The 24,602-nt window shown below is 49.0% G+C and overlaps 1 protein-coding gene across 1 annotated transcript in view; it reads left to right on the forward strand.

Annotated features, from left to right (window-relative positions):
- The first annotated feature begins 2,889 nt into the window (after positions 1 to 2,889).
- Positions 2,890 to 24,602, forward strand: part of LOC119090111 (kinesin-like protein KIF12) — a 34,745-nt gene continuing 13,032 nt past the window's right edge. Inside the window, exons 1-5 of the mRNA XM_037212906.1 lie at positions 2,890 to 2,971; positions 8,001 to 8,097; positions 10,514 to 10,623; positions 18,212 to 18,352; positions 18,971 to 19,127. Of these exons, the coding sequence (XP_037068801.1) occupies positions 2,969 to 2,971; positions 8,001 to 8,097; positions 10,514 to 10,623; positions 18,212 to 18,352; positions 18,971 to 19,127 (508 nt within the window). The 5' untranslated portion in view covers positions 2,890 to 2,968. The remainder of the gene's footprint in view (positions 2,972 to 8,000; positions 8,098 to 10,513; positions 10,624 to 18,211; positions 18,353 to 18,970; positions 19,128 to 24,602) is intronic.

Here is a 24,602-nt window from a genome sequence, read left to right on the forward strand (position 1 = left end):
CCCGCCAACCTGACCCTAGTTTGCACGCAAATACATCCGACCACCCGGCAGTGAGTCACTGTGACCCTGTTCCAACCGGCATCGACCGCACATCGCATGCACGATCCCGGACCGTTCTAGTATCGACTTCAGGCCTGTTTTATTCATTGCACTGCGCAGGGGAGGCCACTGAATGGACCCTCCCAACACCCCACGCGATTTCACAGGACACTGTTGATTGATTAACCGCGGCGCATGCGCACTAGCTGGCCGTGGCTTCCGACGCGGCATTCCTGTCCAGGTGTGATTGGCGGTCGGTGACGGTCGCGCGCGATGGAGGGGCTGCGATCCGGCGGCTAACATGGGCGTGATCACCGAGCGCACGTCCCGGAGCCAGAGCGGGGAGCGCGGCTCGACCGGCGGCGGCGATGGCGTGCGCCGCTCGGCTACCTTCAGCGGCTGAGAGCACGCTGCCCGGCTCGCGGGCAGGTGAGGCGCCTTGGTGGCCGCTGCCGGGCCGGCTGGCAGCGGCCGCTGGCCTGCGCGGCGACAGCTCTGCGTCCATCGACATGTTCTGACAGGCCGGTGATGTGTCGGGTACGGCACGAGTTGGTCCGACTCACAAACTTGACGCAGCGCTGGTACATTTTATCTTGTGTAGAAAATGGTTGAGGACAGGGGAGACTTAGATTGTTCCATGTGATTTTGGCGAGGTTATGCCCACCTCGTGTTTATGAGCAGCTTGTGTGGTACTTGATTGTCTCAGCTGAGACAACCGGGTAATCTAGTTGACCTGGAATCCCGCCCAAGGGCCTGCACAATATAGAATGTTGTTTCACGTTTACACAGATACTGCGTGACATTTGGTGTAAGGCAACTGTGGTCGACATCTGGAGGGTACCTTCATAAAGCGGCGGCAGCTGAGTGATGTCTGCTACTGCCGGCTAGGTTCGCTGATCAACAGCAGACATTTCGCTGTCCCGACTGTGTCCTGCCTCCAGTAGCGCTCACACTGCTCCGTTCCGCAGCAATCGCGGCAGCGCAAACTCCCTCGGCAAGTCCATCAACGGCTCGATCGGCTCGCTAGATGACGCCGACGACTGCGACAAACATCAACGTGGTAGTCAGGCGAGTGGTAGTGGGACGAAGGCAGCGTCGGCGGCGCGCGGCCGGGCTCCTCCGTCCCCGCCAGCAGATACAAGTACCTGGCGGCCCTGCGCCGAGCGCCCGAACCGCCGGTGCTTGTCCTTTACCGACTGTCTCACGTGCCTCTGAGACTAGACGCCGCCAAACATCTTGCTGTATTATCGATTGGTGTGGCTGGCGGTCAAAGGCAGGGTCCGGTCTTCACGATCTGTGGCTCCGTTGGGCTGGGGCCGTATTGCTGGTTGTAATTGTGAAAGGAACATGACAAAAATGGTCTTTGGAACATGTTCTTAGTGTGGAATTTTTGGCGAGGGCCTATTTCGCACCCGGCAAAGGAAACCAAGTCCGAACGCAGGAATGTTTTACGATAGAGCAATTCTATGATTCTTGCGAGATATATGGATAGGGAAATGCAGTTCTTAGGTCACCTCCTTGTCAATGTTCTTAAATGGAACCCCATCATTACAGGGAACCAAGATGGGCGTTAAAATGTCATTTGTTTGCAGGGGCGCAATGACAAATGCCTGTGGACAGATATTCAATTTCCTCGCAAGCCGCCCTCGTTCACTTCCACCTCCAACGCTCTTGGCTGTTTGCAGTTGACCGTCACCCTTTTATTAAAAACCTGCAGTTTCAAATAAACTCCACCATACCACTAAGCATCACAGATGCTTCTTGTCTTCTTGTCTTCTTGTCTTGCCTTCTTGTAGATACTTGTCCTCTGTGCTGCAGAAGGGCGCGCACTTTTGCCCCTGGGGTACAGTGTAGGGTCAAATACACAGGAATGGGGGTCGTGAGCGATTTGGAAGGGGAAAAAACAGCTTCTAATTCAGTATCCAATGGACCGATCGGGACAAATCGGATGACAACCGAAGCCCTGACTAATACCCGATCAACCCTACTCCGGAATCGTTATGCTGAAATTGTGTACGTCACACCTTGCTGGGCAAGATTTTCATAAAGTTTTGGGGCACTGTAGCACCAATAGTAACGGCTACCTAGCTTTGCAACCAGCACACAGTGAGAGGGCTTCAGGATTGCACTGTTGGCTTAGAAATCAGAAACCTTTTCTTCATTCAGATCCAAATCATTCCATGTCAGTCATCTGAACTTACAACAAAGCATTTAGCATAAAACACTGCATCTTGTTTTTGCGTGACAATTTTGGTGGGAAGAATAGATCAACAATGCTAAATATACGCCGTCTGGTCACTCGAAAATGAAATGAAAATCTGGTCAAAAATGAAAATGAAAATCTAGTCGAAAAACAGAACGAGTCGTGGTTTGACTAGGCTCATTGTCACTCATGCATTCGATCATTTACGTAGCTATATGTTATGTTATGTTATGTTACGCTGTTGTAGGTTTTTATGTTGTATGTTATGTTGTTATGTCATGTATGCTATGTTATTACCATATGTTATGATGTTATGTCACTTGTCAACACGCACGGGCATCGGTCATTTCCACGTGTGCCTACAGCCCCATAGTGTCGGCAGTATCGCACCACATACTATTGCGGTTTAGCATGCCTTGGTAAAAAGTGATCCGCGCGCCACTTTAAAGGCGTATATTTGCTGGCTTGCGTGGGAACCCTCATTGAGTTGGGCTTTGTCCGCAATCAGGTGTCACTTGTCGACGACCACACATGAATGCATTAGACGAAACAAAACCAAATTGTGTGTGCCCATGCATTCTATCAAAATGGACGAATGTTTGCGGCTTGTAAAACAAGGCTAAGAATTATTTTCCGGTGACCTTTTGCAGAGTGCGGCCCCTGAATGAGAGGGAAAATAAACGCGGTGATGACAGCATCATCACCTTTCCAGGACAAGGCCAGCTGATGGTGAGTAGCATATACGTGTCGTGAATGCTATGAGCCCAAGCCCTACTACCATGCGTGATTCGGCATCGCTCTTCGACGGCCGTAGCATACCGTGGAAGTAAACGGAGCGAGCGAATTCCGAGGCGGGGCAGAATGTAGTGCTTTACCATTGCACCAGCTGCATGTGATCCTCGGAAACATTACTCTTGCAGTGATATCGAAATTACCTTAGTGAATGTCAGCAAAGGGACATCGTTGGTTCGGAACTATTCGTATAGAACACAACTTTTCCACCAGAGATGCCACTCTCCACTTCTTCTATCAATCTTAGTTATGCGTCCACTTTCTTAGAGCAACCAAAATGAGCGTGAGAGCTACCTGGACCGTCAGTATTTGTTACCAGTTACGCCAACTTTGAGACATTATTGGGGTACTTAAAACCATTTTGCGTAACATTTTGGGCATTTTTTGGCAGGCATTTGTCGAAATCCCGGTGACAAAACCCGACATTGTATCCCTGACTCCCCATTCTCATATCTCACGCTTCTAGGATCTAGTTACAAAGTGCCTCGAACGATGTGATGACGTTTAAAACGATTATAAAACGGATTTTCTAATTAACACTGAACGATCGGAGGGGTAAGTGAGAAGAGGGGCTTTCTTCCTGATGCTCTTAATGGAGGGAACGTGGCAAATTTGAAGAAAAAAAACGTGGCAGCACTCTAAATATGACTGATGAAGAGAGACCTCACATCCACAGAACCGTGGACTATAGCTGGAGGTTACATCCTCCATTCCAGCAACTCGAGCTGCATTTGGGATAAGAGGGCTGCATTTTGAAATATTTAAGTAGCAAGATAACCAATAATCCGTGGAAGGATGCATTGCTAGTCTGGAACCAATTTTCTAACCGGTTCTTGACTGACGTGGAACACATGAGTAGCAAGCGCTTGGATGATTAAATCAAGCGAAGTTTGTAATGTCAGCCATCCAGCAGTGGGCATAGATCATTAATGATTTCAGGGATCAATGATGGAAACCATATATTTTGGAGAGGCTAAAACACTCGCTGTTTACGGCGTATGCTCACAGTAACGTAACCAACTCACGTAACCAACTTGGTTTTTATCAACAGCTCGCCTGAATAATGGAAGGTATCGAAGGGAAGCACCGACAATCGCAGGGAAACTTTGTCCATTTTTTGAAGGAAGAGAAAGTATTAAGAACATGCAGAATGGATTGACGCTGTCGTTTTCTTCGCCGAAATGGTGGTAACGAAAGTGTATTATCCAGTTAAGCAACACCGAATGCACATATATATATATATATATATATATATATATATATATATATCTAAATCGAGTTCGTGAACGGACCTTTACGGCGGCATACAGCAGATGGGTGCATCAAATGAATATTCGTGATTCTGACTAGCGTACCAGATGCGGCGGACGACCCGTAACTCGGCACCGTAAGTCTAGGTCATAGCCTCAAGGTCAAATTAATCTTTGCGATTCTGACAAATGTACCAGATGCGGCGGGCGACCCGTAACTCGGCGCTGTAAGTCCAGGTCATAGCCTCAAGGCCAAATGAATCTCCGTGATTCTGACGAATGTACCAGATGCGGCGGACGACCCGTAACTCGGCGCCGTAAGTTTAGGTCATAGCCTCAAGGTCAAATGAATATCCGTGATTTTGACGAATGTGCCAGATGCGGCGGACGACCCGTAACTCTGCGCAGTCAGTCTAGGTCATAGCCTCAAGTGAACCTGTTTTGCAATCAGTTTGAGCCCGGCCGAACAATGCAACGCGGATGGAAGCAATCAAAGGGGATGTGGAATATGACAGTGCGAGGGTTAGCATTGGTAATGAGACGGCGGAAAGGCCTCGCATCCGCCAGAGGCTCCAGCGCCGAACGTGTGTCCCTTCGCGTCGTTTCAACCAGGGGTGGGTAAGCCGCATTGGTCCCTTGGTGCCAATTGTATTAGACCCCATGCGTCGGTAAGGGATCCTTTTACGTCAGCGACCGCCCTGCGTCGATCCGGTGCCAGATTCCCCGGTCAGATGGCCTGCTGCATCAGGGAGTGGACCGGTGTATGATGTGTCCCTCTGAGGACCTCTGTATTGACCAGGGCGGCCCGGACCTGTATCGCCGAAATGAAAGCTGCTTAGGACCCGGGCTGTGACGGAATGTCCCTTCAGATCCTGACCAGGAAGTGCCACCCTTACGATTTCGAAGTTGATTCTCTGAGCGGAATCACCAGTTACAGCAACACGAGCAATAAAAATTACGGCATTGCGTCATGAGTTTGTGGCGCTGTTCGTGCTTATTCATTCCCAGAATCAATCTAAAAATCGCGCGGGTAAAATGTACGACTTGAGATGACTTCTACACGTACAAGATCTGATTTTATTCACCGTCTCAAAGCACACAATTTAAGACATAGTCATTTTCACCCACCCGTTGACCGTCGCGATAAATATCCCTGCGGGGCAAACGGCGCGCGGTCTGTGGAAACTGCAACGCCGGGTGCCGGTGTTATTTCCTTTAGACCACGAGGGCACATGCCCAACATTTTTGTATTCAATTTTTCGCCGATTGGTGCTGAAGAAACTATCAACTTGTCCTGGCGAACGAGGGGTGGACATGTCGATGCACGTTTGGACCCCGCGTCGGTCTGCGCTGGCGTTCAGTCCACGTGCCGCTCAAGGTTCTTGTTTAACCCCGAGAAAATCCGCAAATGACCCTGGCTGCTATTGTTTAAAAGCGAAGGCCAAAGGCCCTGGTTGCTTTCATTTGGTTCACTTCTAGACGTAAGTGGAATTGTATCCTCTGTTATCTTCTGGCCTTTCTGTTGAATAACCTCAACATAAAAAATAAAAGTAGCAGTTGATGTCGCGAAAAAAGTGGGGTAAAGCCAACGGATCATTTTTGGGGTGATGTGCAGGACTGGACTTCATGCTGCCTGTCACCAGCAGGGCCCCCTGGTTAACTGCGGCGCCCTAACGTGACTCTGTCTGCGGCCCTGGCTAGTGACTGTGCATCCCCTTCACGAAATCCCGGAGATCGGTCCAGGCCCGCGCGGTCAAAAGGGGAGGACCTTCTTCCTTACACCCGTTTTTTCAATTTTGGTAACATAGGTGGTTCTTGACAGCAACTAACGTCCGCTTCTCATTGGACAATACCTGCAGTGAGATCCGTCGCCACTGAACCGATGTAAGTTTAAGGCAACAACAATAATTGTTCAACATGCCCGTAATCAAACCAGTGTGAACGATGAGGGCGGTGCTGAAGTATTGCTGCTGATCTGGTGCATCGAATGCACCGCATCTGGTGCATTCGTCAATATCACGTATGTTCATTTGACCTTGAGGCTATGACCTAGACTTGCGACGCCGAGTTACTGGTCGTCTGCCTCGTCTGGTACACATTCGTTAAAATCACGGATATTCATTTGACCTTGAGGCTATGACCTAGACTTACGGCGCCGAGTTACGGGTCGTCCGCCACATCTGGTATGTATGTATCATCTGCATATGTGACTGCATAGAAGTATACAAACACGATGTGGAAATGAATTGTTCCGCTTCAGCGTACAACAAAATTGTAGTTCAGCTGCCTGATTATCATGTTTTAAATGGTCGACTGATGGAAATCTGAACATCTAACTCACATATATATTTAGATGGTTACGGTTCATTTAGGTCACCTTTTTGAGACACGCGACACATTGTGCGTTACAACTACCATCGAGGACAGCTCAAATAAGACTAATCCTTTACCACAACAAACTTGCGCGTACCCCTGACATATTTGGTTGGCTACTAACGTGACCATACAATTACACATGAAGGAGTTCGGTATATATGAAATGACGAATTTTTTAGGTGATTTCGCCTCAGGTAAGTGATCGAAATTCGGAGACTCTTTGTGATGTGGGAGGGGGGGGGGGGGGAGGGGGAGCGAAGTCCCATGGGGACCACAGGAAAGCGTGGCCAATCCTTTGAAAAAATTGATGTGCTTGTTTAGCTGCTGATATAGCCGTACAGGCCAGTGCAACAATCACCTTCTCTCCTTTGAATTAAAATTACATCGCAGGCTATATGTGTCGATTTCCAATAGCATCCATATGATAGTTTGCCAAGCGCTCTTGAGCACCGCCTTCCGCATGGTTTTACCATGATTAATTTTTGAGATAACAAGAATGCCGTAAACATGCGAATTTTACTCATTTGACGTCGTATGACACGTGGAAGGTTATATTTAACGGTGTTTATACAAATCCACCTCATACATTTTAACAGGTGTTTTCCAATGACGTTTTCTGGGTGGCTCTAGCTAGCTGAGCTTTTGGGGAGGTCTATGGGGAACCTCTCGTCAAGCGAATATGAAAAACATATCAATGAGCGAGTGTGAAAATGTGTTTAATATCAATGGCGAATCCACCCGGATTTCCAGTTACCGCTTCGCGTAATGCTACGCTGCCCGCCACCCCTTCACTACTCGTCGACGGTACTCTACGGTTGCAAAAAAAGAGTATTTGTTTCTAGAAAGTGTGTCGGCAGGTCGGTGCCGGGACGCCCATGTTAAAAAATTGCCATGAATCTCAAATGATGCTCACTCGGCCTGTAACCCTGCTCTTAATTGAACGGCGACGATTGTGTGTCTGTCGTAAGGTGTATCGTGCCCACGTTGCAGCTCAACGAGGGCAACGGCTCCAAACCTAAACCATTCAGGTATAACATATGTCTGGGCCCGGATGCCAGCCAAGAGGACGTGATACTGCACTCAGGTAACGTGTCCTGTACCGCGTGCTTCCGAAGTTAGCAGCCGATGCCCGTAGCGCGGCTAGCAAAACCAGGGGTCTCATGAGCCAGAAAAATGTCGCTAGCAAATGTGTGCGTGCATCCCAAAAGCATACTACGCATCCTGCAGGGTCACTCGCCGACAGTATGCGGGCTCTGGGATCGGCTGCTGACATCGGACGTCCAAACTGCCACGATCCGCCCGGAGATCCGGCATTGTCACAGCTCGTGCCTTGTTCACAGCTGGAGCCGCCAGCTGCGAACATCAAGTCCAAGCAGTTTCGATTCAATATTCTGTTTGAGCCGGAGGCCACCCAGGAGGATGTACTCAATCATTCCGGTTCGTGTCGGAGTTCGCAGCTCTTCATACAGTGTAGCTCTGCATGTGTCGCTCGCTTCGCCGACGTCCTCTGCTGGCTTTCGGTAGTCTCGGCTGGGCTGCCTCTTCTGTTCTCTGCTGGCTTTCGGTAGTGTCGGCTGGGCTGCCTCTTCTGTTCTCTGCTGGCTTTCGGTAGTCTCGGCTGGGCTGCCTCTTCATCAGTGCTGGCTGAGCCTCCTGACTCGTTCCGCGCTCGCGAAGGGCGCCGTGGCACCCACAGAGATGAAAGTCGACATAGCTTTGCCCTCGCATAACACACGCATGCGCTGGCAGCCCGGGGTGCGTGTGCGGCCGTGGCGTCTGTGTGGCTGACTGACCCAGCGCGCGCCACGTGCCAAGGAGCTCGCGCCGGGCCTGGCGGGATGCGGACGTAACACTGGGCTTCGCTCGGACCGAACTGATGTCGGCACACCGGCGCCGCTGGACGATGGGGTGTGCTAACGATGCCGCACTCTCTTATGCATGATGCCTGCAGGCGACTGTGCTCAGACCTGCGAGGCCTGTGACACCTGGCTTCGCTCCCACTGCTTCCCGAGTGAAACATCACCGCTGCACGGGATTATGCTGAGATTGCCGGTCGAGGTGGCGATCTCGCTGGTTCGGTAGCGGCTGCCATCCCTGTGGTTACGTTCCCCGCTGCCAGTGTCTGTCGTACGAGCCTGCTGAAACGCCGTGCAGCCCGGTAAAATGCACACATAGATGTATATATATATATATATATATATATATATGATGTGTATATATAATAATTATACATATATATATATATATATACATATATTCATACGTCTATTTTCTTTTCGCCGATCGTCTAATCCGTGCTCCGCAATATATCTGAGGAAACCTGTGGGCTAAGCTCGACCTCTATATTGGTATCCACAACGACCGTAGTAATTTCAGTAAGCGTCTGGGCGCTCCGTGTGCCGAAGAAAGGGGACATGTTTCCTTTTTCTCAATTTATTAGAGGTTTTAACTCTTTTCGCGACCACAAACTTCGCCTAGTTATTTTTGCATATTGATGTTGTCGAGCGCGTCGAGTACGATGGTCATTCTGCGCCCACTCGCCTCACTCAAAGAAAGCAATTCAGTTTGCAAAGTGTTCTTCAAACGTAGGCTCAATCCATTCAAAGGGTGCAGCACAGTACCTGCACAGAGCACCAGCTACAAGCCACATTGCTACTCCCGGTAGCCATAGCTTTCAGCATGTAGTAGAAACCGGCTAACTCACGTGTAAGCCCTGAATCGTCCCAGTTAAGCCATTGCGCACACCTCTATGTGTAGCATTGCGAGGACATTATTTGCTCGAGGAGATTGGGCTCTGCAAAAAAAGCTTCCGATCTTATTTTTCCAGAGAGGACAGAGGATTTAGGAGGCAGTTTCCCAACCACCGCAACAAATCAAACAACGGAGCGATAATCACTTTTTCCATTGCCTTCCACCGAAACTCTACGCACTAATGAGCGCCAAATATAGTTGCTGTCGCCTGGTATCCACTTTCCGTGGGGCAAGTGCTAGGATCAAAACTTTGAAAAGTTGTTGTAGCGTTAAAAAATCCTGACAAGAGGATGCAGTTTGGACCAGGAGCATATGTTGCACTTATGTGTATTTAGCACGGGTGCCAGTACCACCCAGGGCGGCGGCGGCGGACGTTCTCGATCTGCCAGCTCTCTGCTTGTCTGTGGCACGAAGGGCTTCTTCGATCGCGCGGCCTCATCATGGAGCGACCTGTCGCCGGTCATCACCGCCTCTCACGCACGCAAGGCACTTCTTAGCGTACTGGACGATGTGCCTGCCGTTGTGTAACATGTTTTGACGATTTATGATCGTGTTTTTCACGAAGTCTGTGACCGAAGGAATAACGGAAAATATACCAATATGACCGTGATGTTGTCATCTAATAATGGACTTGTGCTGCTTTTGCACTTGCACCTAATCAAACAAGAAGCCACTTGTTGGAATGATTCATCAATGAAATGAACTTGGACCCCAACTTGGCGGGCCAATTCTTTCGTAGCCGGATGTCCGTGTTCACCAGTGATGTAGCGCGTGGCCGTTTAACGAGCGTAAAGACTACACGCGATTCCACTGTCAACGTAACTCATCCACCCCTGCTGCATGACTGCCCTGCCCCTTGGTCGGTGTCGTGTTCATGGTCTGCACAAACTCAAATGCCAACAACATATTTAAAGGCCAACTCGGATGCCGCTTAGATATGCCAAGATCACGTTATAAAGCCCACTCGGAACAACTGTCCAGAAGCCGGCGGAGCACGCTCCAGGCTCGCTCCCCACCCGGAGTAACAGGTGACGATGACGTGTGACGTGCAGGCACGTGACGTAAGAGCGTCCGCCTCCCCGCTGACACGAGCTCCCGGCAGGCGCCAAGCGTATGGTGGAGATGGCGGTGGCCGGCTATCCGTGCACGATCTTCTGCTACGGCCAGACGGGCAGCGGCAAGACGCACACGCTGACGGGACCGCCGCACCTGGTGAGTCGCGTGCGGCGAGACCCGCGGCCGCCACCGCCGCCGACGGCCGACCCGTCAACGCTCGGGACGAGCTGCATGCGGCGTGTCACGCGCCGTTGCAAGCCCCGGTCTGGCTTGATCTTGAAGGAACGCTGGGCAGTTGCGGGGTGTGTGAGGGATAACTGTTTGTGAGTGGGCATAGCGGGTAGCCGTTGCGCTGCATCTCGGTTCGGCTTGAAGGCAGGTGTGTTGTTGCCTGTCCGAACACCCAGAATGCGATCACGGCCTTGCACCGAAGTTGTTCATTTGAACAGAGTTGTGTGTCACCCTTGTGGATGTCAAATGTCTTGTGCTTCTGGGGGGTTTCGTTATGCTTTTACTCATTGAAATGCATCACATTTTTTTGCCCATGGCGCTTTACGTTGAAAGCTTAAGACTGGCCCCGATGTTAGATATCAGAATAGCCCATGGGCTTAACTGCCTTAAGTGTGTGCTGTCATGCATTTTGCGGCCGTTTACAACATATCGCATTGCTGTTTCATTAAACCAACCAAGCATTCCGCTCAGTTAAGAATTTTGTTAAAACTATCCATAAAAGCGCAATTCATCAATATCAGTGGACGCGAGTCATTCGATTCACACCATTGTCCTCGACTCCCAACAGTTTTACAACAAAGCTTACCATGGCTGTCGGAGGCCAGAGGTGCGTTAACCCTCTCATCTGCTCGTTAACTATCTGACGCTTCTCTGCGCTTTGTGGTGGTGCCACACGTCTGATTTCGAAGCGGCTTCTTATGCAGCAATGGCGGCGCATAGGCCTGAGGACGCATTAGGTAGATAATAATGCATAAGAAATTACAAAAAATGACATAACAATAAGCATAGTAGTAAATAGTTGCTCTGTAGCTTTATGCAAAGGCTATGCCACACGGCATAAACATCGCCTTACGTCGAGCACGCGCGACATTAGTGACGCAGTGTTCGCGCGTCACAGGACCAGACCACGCTGGGTCGATGCTGCCAAATGAGTTCATTTTGAATGCTATTCCGCTAAACCAAGTCACACATGCTTTTGCGAGTTGAGACTTGCACTTAATTACAATCTTGTGTTTCAACTGTAAGCTGTAGCCAACTTTAAGGTAATTACAATCTTGTGTTTCAACTGTAAGGTAACAACCTAGGCAGGCTTCCTCCAGAATTCAGAACGTTGCACACCGAGTGGCGCGGGCAGTATAACGCATAGATCAGCAAAATAGTAAATATGAATCACAGTGCATTAACATTGAATATACACGTGTAACTGGTCAATCCTTCCAATAAGTGATGCAACTTTCATGTTTCCTGGGCTGACAATATTTACCGTCTGCAATGAAATTGGCAAGTCTTAACTCTTGACAATAAAAAGTCCTACTTTAACCGAACACAAATAGCCAGACATGTGAACATGAAATATTCAAACATCCCATAGTGCGATGGATCTGATGGCGTTACCAAATCATGTCCTAGGTGTCACCGGAGACAATTAGCTTTGAAGCCGAATTATATCATGGATGTCACCAGAGATAATTAATTTTGGAGGCGCAATGACTAAATGGTGTAGAGCAGTTGACACCCTTGCGTGTGCCGTGGCGACTGGGTTTGAATCCCGGCGGTGCCATGACCTTGAGCGCTAACATGGCTCAAGGTCGCTGGCGCTACATATTGAAGCTGTAACGACGAGCGCCATGCGCCTTTCTGTTTGTTTTTTTATTATCAATTTTCCAAATTTGCAAAATGCATAAGCATCCTACCAGAGGACTTCATAGAAATTGTTCTTGTTGACAATACTGCTCTCATACACTCGCTCCAATTCATAATGTTCCGGTGATTGTAAACGTATATAGCACTGAGATGGTTCCATACGTAGAAATTTTGTGGTACGGTTTCTACCAGCTGTTTATAAATGGTTTAGAAATCGATGACAAGGTTTGAATATAGATGATTTCCTCTTAAGACAGGCATAACCGATGCTTGTTTGGAACGTTTTGGGCACTTCGGGTTTGCCGTTAGTATCAATGCGATGCTGAAAACGCCTTTGTTATTGTTTTTAGCAGACTTTCTGATGGAGCAGGGGCCCAAACTAATTTTACATTGCGAGTAATTACATTCAGCACGCGTGAGCATGTGACGCCTAGAGAAGGCGGATGCCCGAGACGACCAGGGGGGAGAAAAAAGTTTTCCTCTCTTCTTTCCATGAGAAGTCGTTTGTCGTTAGTGCTGCTTTGTCGCCGCGTTGCTTCGATTTGCCATTGTGCAGGTAACCGTTTCGTGAATGATATCTAGCTTACCTGCCAATACAAATGCTTTCTCGGGCGTTCCTTTCGCTGCTAGAGAAAATTGGGCCCTGAATAATAGCATTTCAGTCCCAAAACGTACTAAGCATCGATTTGTTGAGTTCGTTGTGATGTTTCCTTATGTGTCACTAGTAATATATATATATATATATGCATATATATATATATATATATATATATATATATATATATATATATATACATATACAATTTCCAATTAGGAACACCAGGGCTGTTAGCTAGCACCTTGCTGTTGTGCTCTTCTTGCCGCATGGCTTAATGCTTCTTTGTTCTGCATGTTTCGAATAATTAGTCACGATGTGTGGATTAATTGGCTTCTCTGAACTAGCAAAGCTGTAAAGAGTGTTCTCAGAACGCTAGGGAAGGCTTGTATGGCGTGCAGCTTAGCGAGCTGGTTTCGTCAGTTCGGTCACGAATACGGGTGTGGTCAAGCAAATCATAAACCTCTTTGGTCAGCCCTGATGTCCAGCATGCTACGCTGGGCCGGTACAAAGTAGGTTCAACGCTCAGAGGTTTATTAAAACATGTACAATCAGTATAAATAAAGTCCCCTAGCACTCCAGTTCGCTTTAGCTCTCAGAGGTCAATCCTAGAACCTAAGCCTGTAACGCAGCACAAGGCTGTTGTGTGGAACAGCCCTGATCCAGGTGCGCGCCCTCGACAGAAGCCAGGTCAGAGGGGTAGCGTCATTGATCGGTGGCCCATTCGTTCGATAGTGTGGCAGTGAAGCTCGACCGGGATAGAATTGAGCTGAACAGGTTTCTGTGCGGTCGGTTCTCTTCGCACACCTGGTGAGTAGGTGGCAGGCATCCATCACCCTTAGCCCGGATTAAGTAAGATTTAAGAAATAAACGGGTTAAGCTCAACGTGCGGCCACGCTTAGCACTGTCAGTCGTAGCCCCCCCCCCCCCCCCCCTCCCCGTCCCAGAGGGTCTAGAGATTTGTTGCAATGATTAAATCTAGTTCTAAATTTAGTTCTGAAGATCGTTGCGTTGCAATGAAAGCTTAGGACTAAATTTAAAAATTCGAAACAAAACTCAAATGTTGCGACCGATTTTACTTAGTTTATCTTGCCGAATCAGGGCTAAATGACGATGACCACTTACCATCCACTCGCCTGGCACGCGAAGAGAACCGACCAAACAGCAGCCTCTTCAGCTCATTTCGATTTAGGTCAAGCTTTACCTTCACACCATCAAACGGATCGGCCGGGTACCAATCCCTCCACCTCTCTGACCTGCCTGCTGCCGAGGGCATGCGGCTGGGTCAGGACTGCTCCGGACAGCAGCTTGGTGCTGCGCTGTAGCGCGAGGTCCCAGAATGGACCTATAAGACCTATAAGACCTATAAGACCTATAAGACCTATATAATGGACCTATAAGAGTTAAGGCGCACTAGAGCTTGCGGCAGACTTCATTTATGTTGTGATTGTGCCTTTGCCATTGGAACCGGCAAAATTAATAACGAACGGGAGGAAAACGACCCACCTGGTGTCCCTCCATATCACCAAGACCCTCACTCAAGCCTACGAATTCAGCGATGTGAACTTCCCAAGCATTTCCGCTGGGCCGCGTTACGAGCCATCGTAGGAAACATGGTTTCGGTGCTCGCCAACTCGACCACTCGATCCTGAGGCCCTGCGCGTCACAGTTTCTCAGCTCCAGCCTCGGAGTAGCGCCACTTGAAGCCCATCGGCTGTCAGATCGAGCCTGGGCTGTCAGTCAACAGTCATCAGCAAGGTTGCCACGCGAGGCTGCCGACAGCGCGTGCCAGGCCTTGATGAGCCACCGGTTGCGTTCTCTAGTGAGTGCGCTGTGATGACGACGCGTTGGCCGAGTCGGCTGCTGTTGCGTTCGAAGAGCGCCAGTGTGCGCCGCGGCCTATAGCGACCGGCTGCCGCCTGTCAAACACGGCAGTCGTTACGCGTCCGAAGTGGTGGCCAGTGGCCGCTGCCGTCTGTCAAACACGGCAGTCGTTACGCGGCCGCAGGGGTGGCCACTGGCCGCCGATGTCGTAGCCACGGCGCCGCAGGCGAGCCCACTGGTCAATACAGGACCGGTCGGGCGATGGCGATGTAGACCCAGTAATGCTTAGGTTTCGCAAATATTCAAAGGAATCAGTTGCGGATTGGGCAATGCGCGCTTTTGAACTGACGGGTCTGATGGAAAACGAAAAAGGCGACTGAGTTGCAAGGGCAACCAGCAGTCTCTTTCAGGCTTTTATGATTTCTTGCAGACCGTGCACATTTCTAACAGGAAATGGCACCCCACTTCACACAACTGGCTCTTACCGAAAGGGTGGACGACTGAAAAAAGAAAATGCGAGATAATTTGTGAGGGATTTCGCATGGTAACTAGCTGATTCATCCTCCAAGCATTCTCAAAGGCCAACGTCCCGCGCCCGCCGACCGAGTGACGGCATTTAGTCTGGGGCGGCGGATTGATTTGATTTGATTTGATGTTTATTTTTGATTGTGGACATTAAGCAGCACATAACATGAAGAGTGGGCTGGCGCATAAGCGGAACGCTTAAATCTGAGCGCCTCTCCTAACAATAACAAGATGTGGTCGTCGCCGCCAGTGAACCCACAACACACCGCTCACCCGCCTGACCCGTAAGCCGACAACGATCCGAACCCACGATCCGAACCCACGACACACCGCCCACTCGCCCGATCCGTAAGCCGACACGGGCCAGGCGGTTAGACCAACCCGCCTGGCATGGGCGTACGGTCTGCTGGAGCTGCGCAGCACTTCACATGCAGAGGACTGCTGGCCTGCTCAAGTGTTATATGACCACCGGCAGCGGTGGGTCAGTCCGGTGCCGGTCCGACCACATTGAAGCGCGACGGTGCCAGTGCCGGCTCACTGAGTCCCCTCCGTGCTGGACGACAGGTTCTCGTGCAGTGCTCCAAGACAGGTCTGTGGGACCTGTCGAGTTTCGGGGCGGGGGAAACGGCATCACGAGCTTCGGCGGACGGTGAGATTACCTGGTACGCCTGTCCGGCAAGCGTATCTGCCAGTGTAATCGTACATGTAAGATCCGCATGCCTCTTGGAGCACGATGTTGAAATACTTAAAATCCATGGAAATCAGGGCATAGTCTAAGCCGTCCGACAGCCAAAGTCTCGACTGGTCACTCGGTGCCCGTTCCGGGTCACTGACGAAGTGCCTCGTAGTGACGTCGCGCAGCGGCCTGCGCAGAGGGTAAACAAACCGTGTGGTGGCTACCCCGTACCACCAAGACACTACCTGGTATCGTTGAGTTTTGATACGTGCATCCAATGGTAGCAAAGCCTTCCACGTTGGGCTTACCATAGAGCTTGCTAACAAGAGAAGGTCGGCCAGGACTGGTGCCATAACATTTTTCCTTACAGAAGGCCTAGAGATAACATGTTTGATTAGCTTGTCACAAAATGTGTTTATTTTAGGCTCGTTTTTGAGCATCAACGGAATAAGAGCCATGCACATGCTACAAACATTCACCGGCACAAGTTAAACTTCATGAAGCCATGCGTCGCTCCTCGGCCACCGGCACAGTCTCTGCGGTGGGGGAGCAGCCGGGGGCGTCTGGATCTCAGCGGTGGGGCGCAGCCAGGGGACGTCTGGATTTCTACAGAGGGGCACAGCCGCAGAGTCTGGACCTCATGGCAGCATTTCTCGGAGCACAGCAAAGCTCAGTCCACCCGAAAATGGGACGAACAATAGCACAGCAAGCTTGAAACTGACTGCGCAGTTCAAGAGCGATGCGTGTGTGCGAACACGTGCACAAACGGCGCTTGGTTCAGTGGAGGTGGGCATGATCCACATCGATACAGTCCCGGCGGCCAGTAGTGCTGCGAGTGGCGTGCCCCAAATCAGGGTACGTCGCTGGGGTAGCAGCGCCCCGACTATAGCAGATGCATTTGAGTGATTTGTTCCTGGCAGATGCAGGCACTGCGGTGTTGGATGGTCCTAAGCTTCTGTTTCCTGAGGAATTACAGCCACGCTTTTGCCTGCCTTTTGCCAGCCGTGTCGTTTACAAAGGAGATACAGAGCAGCTCGTAATCATCCGTCTTCTACGTGCATGCCGAGCAGCTTCCAGTACATGCAGTTTGATGGTCATTGCTCACCGCCCGTATGTCCATATACCCACTTGTCTTATATCCCGCGTAGTCCGGTATCCCCACAACCCCTCTCGACACCTGGAGTTTGCTGTGGGCGTCAACGTTCAGACGGCCAAAAGACACTGGCTGCTATCCGCGACACCCGCGTTTCTTCGTCGCCGACATGGTAAAGCCCCCTCTCGGGTAAGTTGCCGCTATGAAACAAGTATTGGCTCTCCCTTTAACCCCGTGACGCTAAAGCAGTGCACGGGGCCTTGTAAAGCTTGAATATGATCACACTAAGGAGTTATACGCATTGCTATTTAGCTACGAGTTACAACAATCTTTAGACGCCCTCAACCACAGTGCAGAGTGCTGTAATGTCTCTGAAACGGTGTGCTTACATGCGAGGCCATTATCTGTCTGATGCTGATCCAGACCGAACTGCGCTGTTTCGTGAGGTGACAAACTCCTTGGCCCATGCTTTGCGCTCCCCTCCTGGAGCATCGCGGAATGCTCGTGGTCTCCGGTAGGCATACGGGCTTATTAATTCCAGCATGCCGCTCGCAGCGGGATTTGAGGCGCACTGTGGAATTCATGTCAGTCGATAATCGCTCGTAGGCCATTCACATGGCGCGCATGATGCATGGGTATGTGCTATGGGCCAATGTGTCGAATATTCATTGATGCCCACAGAGATGCGCTCGCTTGCTGCTTGTTAGGCAGGTTTACTATTTTACTTAAGAAACGTTAAGTGGTGTGATCTTGTGTCATCGCTTCGTAGAAGAATAAGATTCCAGACCAAATAGGATGTACGCGCATGATAGCCCTCCATTCTTCACGTTGCATTGCGAGAACCAATGTAGCGTTAATGTGATAGCCGCGATTCTTGCAAGCGTATAGAAACTGGTGGTGGCAAACACGCACCGAAATTGACAACCTAAACGTGCATTCCAAAAAAGCTGCTAAAAATAGCGAGTGACGATTCTCCGATCGTCAAAGGAAACTGTCAATAGCTCTTTTCCTAAACAATATCGGTTCAAATGTTCCACAACGCATGTAGGTGCATGACAGTTGCCGGCTGCTGCTAAGGTTCTGGATGAGCTGTGCTCCGCGCATGCCAGACAGCGTTGTACTGTATGTGACTGGACGTCTCCGTACGATGTTTCAGTTTCGCAAGGTACCTGACATGTTTTCTGAAGAGCACGGCTTGGTGTTCCGGTCGTTTGTCTACCTGTTTCAAGTTATCAACGAGCAGAAGGACAAGGAATTCCTGCTGAAAGCGTCCTACCTGGAGATCTACAATGAAAAGGTGCGTGGTTTCATGGGGAACACCGTCAGCATCGAACCGTAAAATATAAAGGAAATTGGAGAAACGAATGGCTGCATTTTATTTTTATCATTTCAGTATATATACAGCCTTGGTTTGAAATAATTAGTAGTTATGCTCAGATGGTTTTTTTATAAACGAAGCTTTCCACGCCACATGCCAATTAGGCGGTGATGGCTAACGGCTGGGGTGGAAAGTGGAAGGTAGTTTAGGTACACTCTCCCTTGGCCACCCTAAGCCAACTGACCATTTGTTAGGCTCTTTGGAAAGATTGCCCCGTGCTGCCGCTCACGGTTTCTTTGGACGGACGTTCTCAGTCGTGTTTGTTTTTACGCATGGACTTTGGACAGGCGTTCTCAGTCGCGTTCGTTTGTACACATGTACTTTGGACAGGCGTTCTCAGTCGTGTTTGTTTTTACACATTGACTTTGGACAGGTTCCTCAGTCGTGTTGGTTTTCACACATGGACTGCCACTATGACCGCGTGCGCGGCCGCACGCTGGGCAAAATCGAGTTCATACACGTCCTCCATGGGACCTTGCGACAGAAGTAAGCCGCTGGCTCCTGCTCTCACTGTAAGCCACTGTCTGTGCTCTCCAGGTGATCGATCTGCTGAATCCGGTCCAGCCTGAGCCGGGGAAAAGGCCACGGAGCCTGATGGTCCGGTGGTCCAAGAAAAAGCGCGCGTTCTTCGTCGAAAACCTGTTCACAGTAGAGTGTGAAGAGCTGGATGACCTTCTGGCGGTACTCGAAGAGGGTAAGAGAGCGTGTATTGCCATTGGCTCTGGAACGAACCTAATTGTTCTTATTTATTCTGTCTGATTTGTTCTGATTCACGGCCCGGACCAAAAAGAAGCACCTAACCGGAAACGCGGTTGCACATTTTATATTTCACGCAATCTAATAACGCAATAGCGATCTACCATTTCTAAATAAGTGATACTGTAGTTACATTGAACTCAGGATGCTCAGTGCTGGTAATGCATATCGCACGCATCACAACGTTGTATCAAAGTAGCGTATGTACCAGGATACAATTTTCTGGTCAGACTGGGGTAAGCCCACATTTTTGAACCGAATGGCCACTTAAAACGTATTGCAAAGGCTGTCAACATGCACGCGACGCGCTAAGGCGGGCGCGGCCTGGGCCTCAGTAGCATGTCGAGCATCGTATTTGTTTGCCGTGTGAAGCAAGTTCAAAGCGATTGGCACTGCCATTAAAAGGAGCGTGTCACATTTGGGGCGCATTTCAAAATGTACTCTGGTGAAGCCTCATGACCAGTTATGTCTAATAAGAGCACTGGCTAGTGCCACTGCAGCATCAGCTAGATTCTGTAATCGAATACATTGTAATTATTTTATAGTTCAAATTACGCGGTGAAACGTTTTGTGACGGCTCTAAATTTCATTCTTTCTTTGAAGCACCTGAGTTAATTTCTGGCCTGAAAATCTTGGCGCAAGTAAGACACTCAAGAACATTACTCAGCTCTCCTTCCTGTTCGCGGCGTGATGCGTGGCGGTCGTTTTTCAGCTTTGCTCCGGCTCTGTATTAGTCTTTTGTCGTTGTGGGGCAATGTGAGGGGGTGTTCCTATTATAATTTCATCACACAATACCCTGGCAGCATGAATTGTAATTTTTCTTGCCTGTTTTAACCATACAAGAGTAACTGGTACAAACGCCTTCAGTATTCAGTTCACGCGCGATAATTTAGGCTCCGCCCCTTCCTGTTGCCAGGAAGTGCTGCCACCTGCCAGCCGCAGTAGGGACAGATGGGGCGCGAAAACTGACCCGGATTTCCGCTCACGAAAGCTTGATGTGCGTCAGGATTGTGTTGTTAATGTTGTGAGGTTTTTAAGTCGTAATAACTAGTTGGTAGGTTAGGTTCAGTTAAGCTGAGGTTGGTAAGCTTAGGTTCAGTTAAGGTTAAAGGTTAAAAAGTTAAGGATGTCATTAACATCCCCCTCCCGGCGAGGGCTCGTTCAGCCTAAATTCCAGTGCTCTTCGTAGATCTGCCTTGTCTTTGACCTCCATACTACTGAATTCCCCAATCAGATCCCGTTTAAGCCTACGATATTTCTGTGAATACAAACCAAAGCCCCTAGACCAATCCTTATCTTCTAAGCTGCCAGTCCCATTAACCATCCTAGTTGCTTTTCATTGTACCCTTTCCAGCCTCTCTATATGTTTTTGGAAGCATGGGGGGCCAAGCCTGTACACAATTCTCTAGGTGTGGTCCGACAGAAGCGTAGTACAGCCTTCTGACGATATTCCCACACTTGTAATGGGCATCCCTGATAATAATTCCCGGCATCCGAAGCGCCTCGCTCTTAGCAGCCCCACTTAACTTTTGAGCCTAAATTTGTTGAAAATTTGTATCACTGAAACCTTCTTTTCTCGATATGGTTCGACTCCCGAACTTACGTTTTATAACTAACGTCCCCACTGCTAGAACTACCCAAATACATCATCTTACACTTGTCATAATTAAATGATATCTGCCAGAGAGAAGCCCAGTTCACTAATTTCTCTAATTCAGGCTTCACGCCGTCGGTCTTTTTCGATATTTCTTCTGCTTAAATAACGTCAGCAAATTTTAGCGCCTTGCTTTATCATCCTATCTCAATATTATTCACGACAGTGATAAGGAGCAAAGCGCCTAAAACCGACCGATTTTGAGTCACTCTTTCTATTAGCTACCATTGAGACTTCGTGTCATTCAGCAGTACGCTTTATTTCCTGTTTAGCAGCCAAGCCTTCACTCAGTCAAGGAGTTTTCACTCAATGCCATACAATTTTAATCGATATAACAGAGGCTGGTGTGGCACCTAATCAGACACCTTAGTAATACCTAGTTGAACAACATCCAAACTATTGCCTTTATCAATCTAACTAGTAGCATGCTCTATGAACTCCAGCAGACTTGTCAGACGAGACATTCTAGAAAGAAAACTGTGCTGACCGTTAGTTATCATCTGATGCCTATCTTAGGTGACTGAATGCTAGCCTTCATAAATTTCTTTATAATATTGTACACTAGTGAGGTAAGACTGACAGGCCTGTAGTTGCTAGCCCTTCTTTGGTTCCCCTCTGAAATATCGGTACTAAGTTGGCATTTTGCCAGTCCACGGGTACTCTGGGGAGCTCAATGACCCATTAAATATTTGCACCAGGGGACAAGCTAAAGTACTAGCATGTTTATTCAGCGCTCCACCTAATATATATCTGGTCAGATCCAGGCTCCCTATCCAGCTATATTCACCGCAAGCCATCCCTTACCATACCTTACCTTACCTTACCTTACCATACCCTCGGTCACCGTCAAATCCACAACACTGCCTTCAGGCAGATTTGCCTTTCACCAGGTAGATCACGCACAGTCTGCTTTGCAACCAGTAAAGAAAAGTGTTTGCTAAGAGCATCTCCAATATCCCAGTCGTCCACTAATGACTTCCATCTTCCTCGAAGAGGCCGATAGAGGATCCCTTAGATTTAAATTTGTGGTGGCTAAAACGATTCTAAACATCGCTAGGGCAAGCGTCTTGTAGCCGTATTTCTAATAATTTTTTGCCACCCTAATTTTATTTTTAGCTTTTTTGAAGCAATCCTGTACGTTGCCTTGTTGTTTTCTGTGTCTTACTTTTTTGCCCATGATATGATCAAATTGAGCACTATCTGTGTCAGCCATGGTAGCTTTCGTGAGCCACTTCCTCACATTTTCCTAAAGGGAATGTGTCTTTCCTGACCTGCTTCTAGAATATCTTTGAACACTCCTCCCTTGTGGAGGAGTGCTCACACAGTGTGGAGAGTTTCTTCACTGCATATCAGGCTCCTGATATGCGGTCAATCCAATAGGGATATCTTTCCACTGGCAGCTAGCGAAAAAGACTGCAAGTTCTTCAAATTTACCTCTAGCAAACTTTGGAGTAAGGGTATGATTAGCGTTGCCTTAAATAACCTAGACACAATGAAAACCTTGTCATAGCATGGCCAATATTTCCCAGTGGCTCACCTACTGTCAAAACATCTATACACCATTTCTTGTCAGTCGATACGAGATCCAACACTTCATCTCCCCTAGTGAGTCTGCACATCAGCTGTTGAAAATTTTCTTCAAAAGAAGCAAAAATATTTTTGTGACCAATTGACAACTGACCAAAATCTACGCCCCTAAATAGAGTTGGGGGGAGGGGAGTTAAACAGTAAAAAAGCAACCCAACCTGCCTCAAACGTGTGCCAAAAACGGGGTTCTCCACGAATTTTTCCACTTTCGTCACGAAGTTAGGGGGGGGGGGTGAGGGGGGGATGAGGGCGGCGAATTCCCTCCCAACTGAATGGGAAGCTTCACCCCTGTACTCGCCTATATTTTTCCATAAGTAGAGCCTTTAGGCCTTAATGACATTGATTGCACAGGCGTTCCAGCAAGTGAGTGCATTGCAAACATTACATAACACACAAGTGAAAACAACAGTTAAGTAATTGAAACATATTGCGTTCGTTGTGGTAAACAGGGATTCGATAGCATTTCTCCGGGCTAAGCGGCAACTTCAAGACAAAATTTTGAGCTATTCAGAAGGTTTTCAAGGAAACTGATCATGCCAATCAAATTGGACGCGTCTGATATATCCATCATTGAGAGGTACAAAAGCGGGCAGGCACGTTCATTTCTACCGTTAATGTGTTGCTGAGGCTCTGATTTAAGGTCGATTCGTACAACGACCCGGGAGGAAGGACCCATGCCCTGCGGCTTCCATTAAACAATCCCTTCGTGCATGATCCCGTTAAGTTTGTTTAACTCCATCGCTTTTTCATTTCACCACCCTGCTGGTCTTTCCTGTGAGACGTGGCTCAAACTCGGTTTTGGAAACTGCATGGAGCGATCCCATCACTACAACAGTTCGCTGCGCTTTCTGTTTTTTAACTACAAGTGCACAAGCCTTAATTTTCACGTTCAGGCTCTGAATCAGACTTCTTGGCCCGAAGTGTGTGGAAGAGCTTCCATGCCCAGGCTGGGGGTGCGTGCCCGCGGCGCGGGCTGGCGCCCAGTTTGTGTGTTGCCAGTGCCGGTCGATGGCGGTTACATTGTGTCGAGCTACTGCGACGGCCGGTCCGCTGGGTCACCATGGATTTATCGAGCGACCTCACCGTCCGGCAGCTGCCCGGGTGTGTGGCACAGAGGACCAACGACCTGCGGGTCGTGTTAAAAGCTGAGGCCAGTGTCACCGTCCAGTGAACATCACAGCATGATTGTGTGCTGTACAGTCACGCTGGTCACGTAAGGGACATTAACACATGGTTGTACACTAGGGTGCTTTGAAAGCAAGGTAGCTGTAGTGTTAAGAGACAGAAGCACTGGTGCACCCGCCGGACATAGGCAAAATAAATATGTGAGTGAGTGTGTCATTGGCGCTTTACGACGCACTCAACTGCTGAGGCTAAATGGCGTCGCCTGCCTCTCACCCTGGCAGGAAGGGCGGGCACCGCGGGGAATCGAACACCGTACCTCTGGTTTCCCAAACGCGCAGTGGTTAACGCAGGAAAAAATAATATAAAGATCCACCTGATTCGCGTTGTAACTATGCACGTCCGTAATCCTTTAACACAAAACCAGCGACATTCAACAATGCAGTCTCCTTTCGCTAATCTTGATGTTGAGTGCGAAAAAACTGCCGGCTTTACCACGGACGAGATCTGATCTTAAACCTCTCGTAGCAAAAGTACTGTGGCATCAATGCGGGCGATAGTGGCCGAAGAAATAAATCTGTTCTTTTCAGCTGCTATTGTAAGGAGACCAGTGTGCAATGTGCAGCATGCACCGAAATCATTGCACGCTGCACGCGTGCTACGGATTGTCCTCCGACAAACCAGCCTATCGAGATGATTCGGATCTCCAGCTGTTAAGATTATTAATGCAGAGTATTAAAGATTGTTAAATAATTACACTGCAGATGATCACACTCAGATGCCACTGGTCCAGCCAGCTGCTATAGTATAAACCACTTTATAAGGCTGTCTGGCGCAGGGTGATGCAAACCGTTGCAAGCCTCTAAGGTCATTCAACTCCCCAAAACAAGATTGGCCACTATACTGGCAGTCATTGATCACTGATCACGCTTCAAGACAAGTAGGGCCGAGACATTCGGAATGTTCATAGCAGAAGTAGTCGGCAAACGTCAGTGTGCGTCAGTGAACAGAACGAAACTTTTTCCGATGCCAATAGCCCTGCATTTGTTC

Source organism: Pollicipes pollicipes, unplaced genomic scaffold (assembly GCF_011947565.3).
Source record: "Pollicipes pollicipes isolate AB1234 unplaced genomic scaffold, Ppol_2.1 Scaffold_3087;HRSCAF=3621_pilon_pilon_pilon, whole genome shotgun sequence".
In the NCBI taxonomy this organism is placed as follows: domain Eukaryota; kingdom Metazoa; phylum Arthropoda; class Thecostraca; order Pollicipedomorpha; family Pollicipedidae; genus Pollicipes; species Pollicipes pollicipes.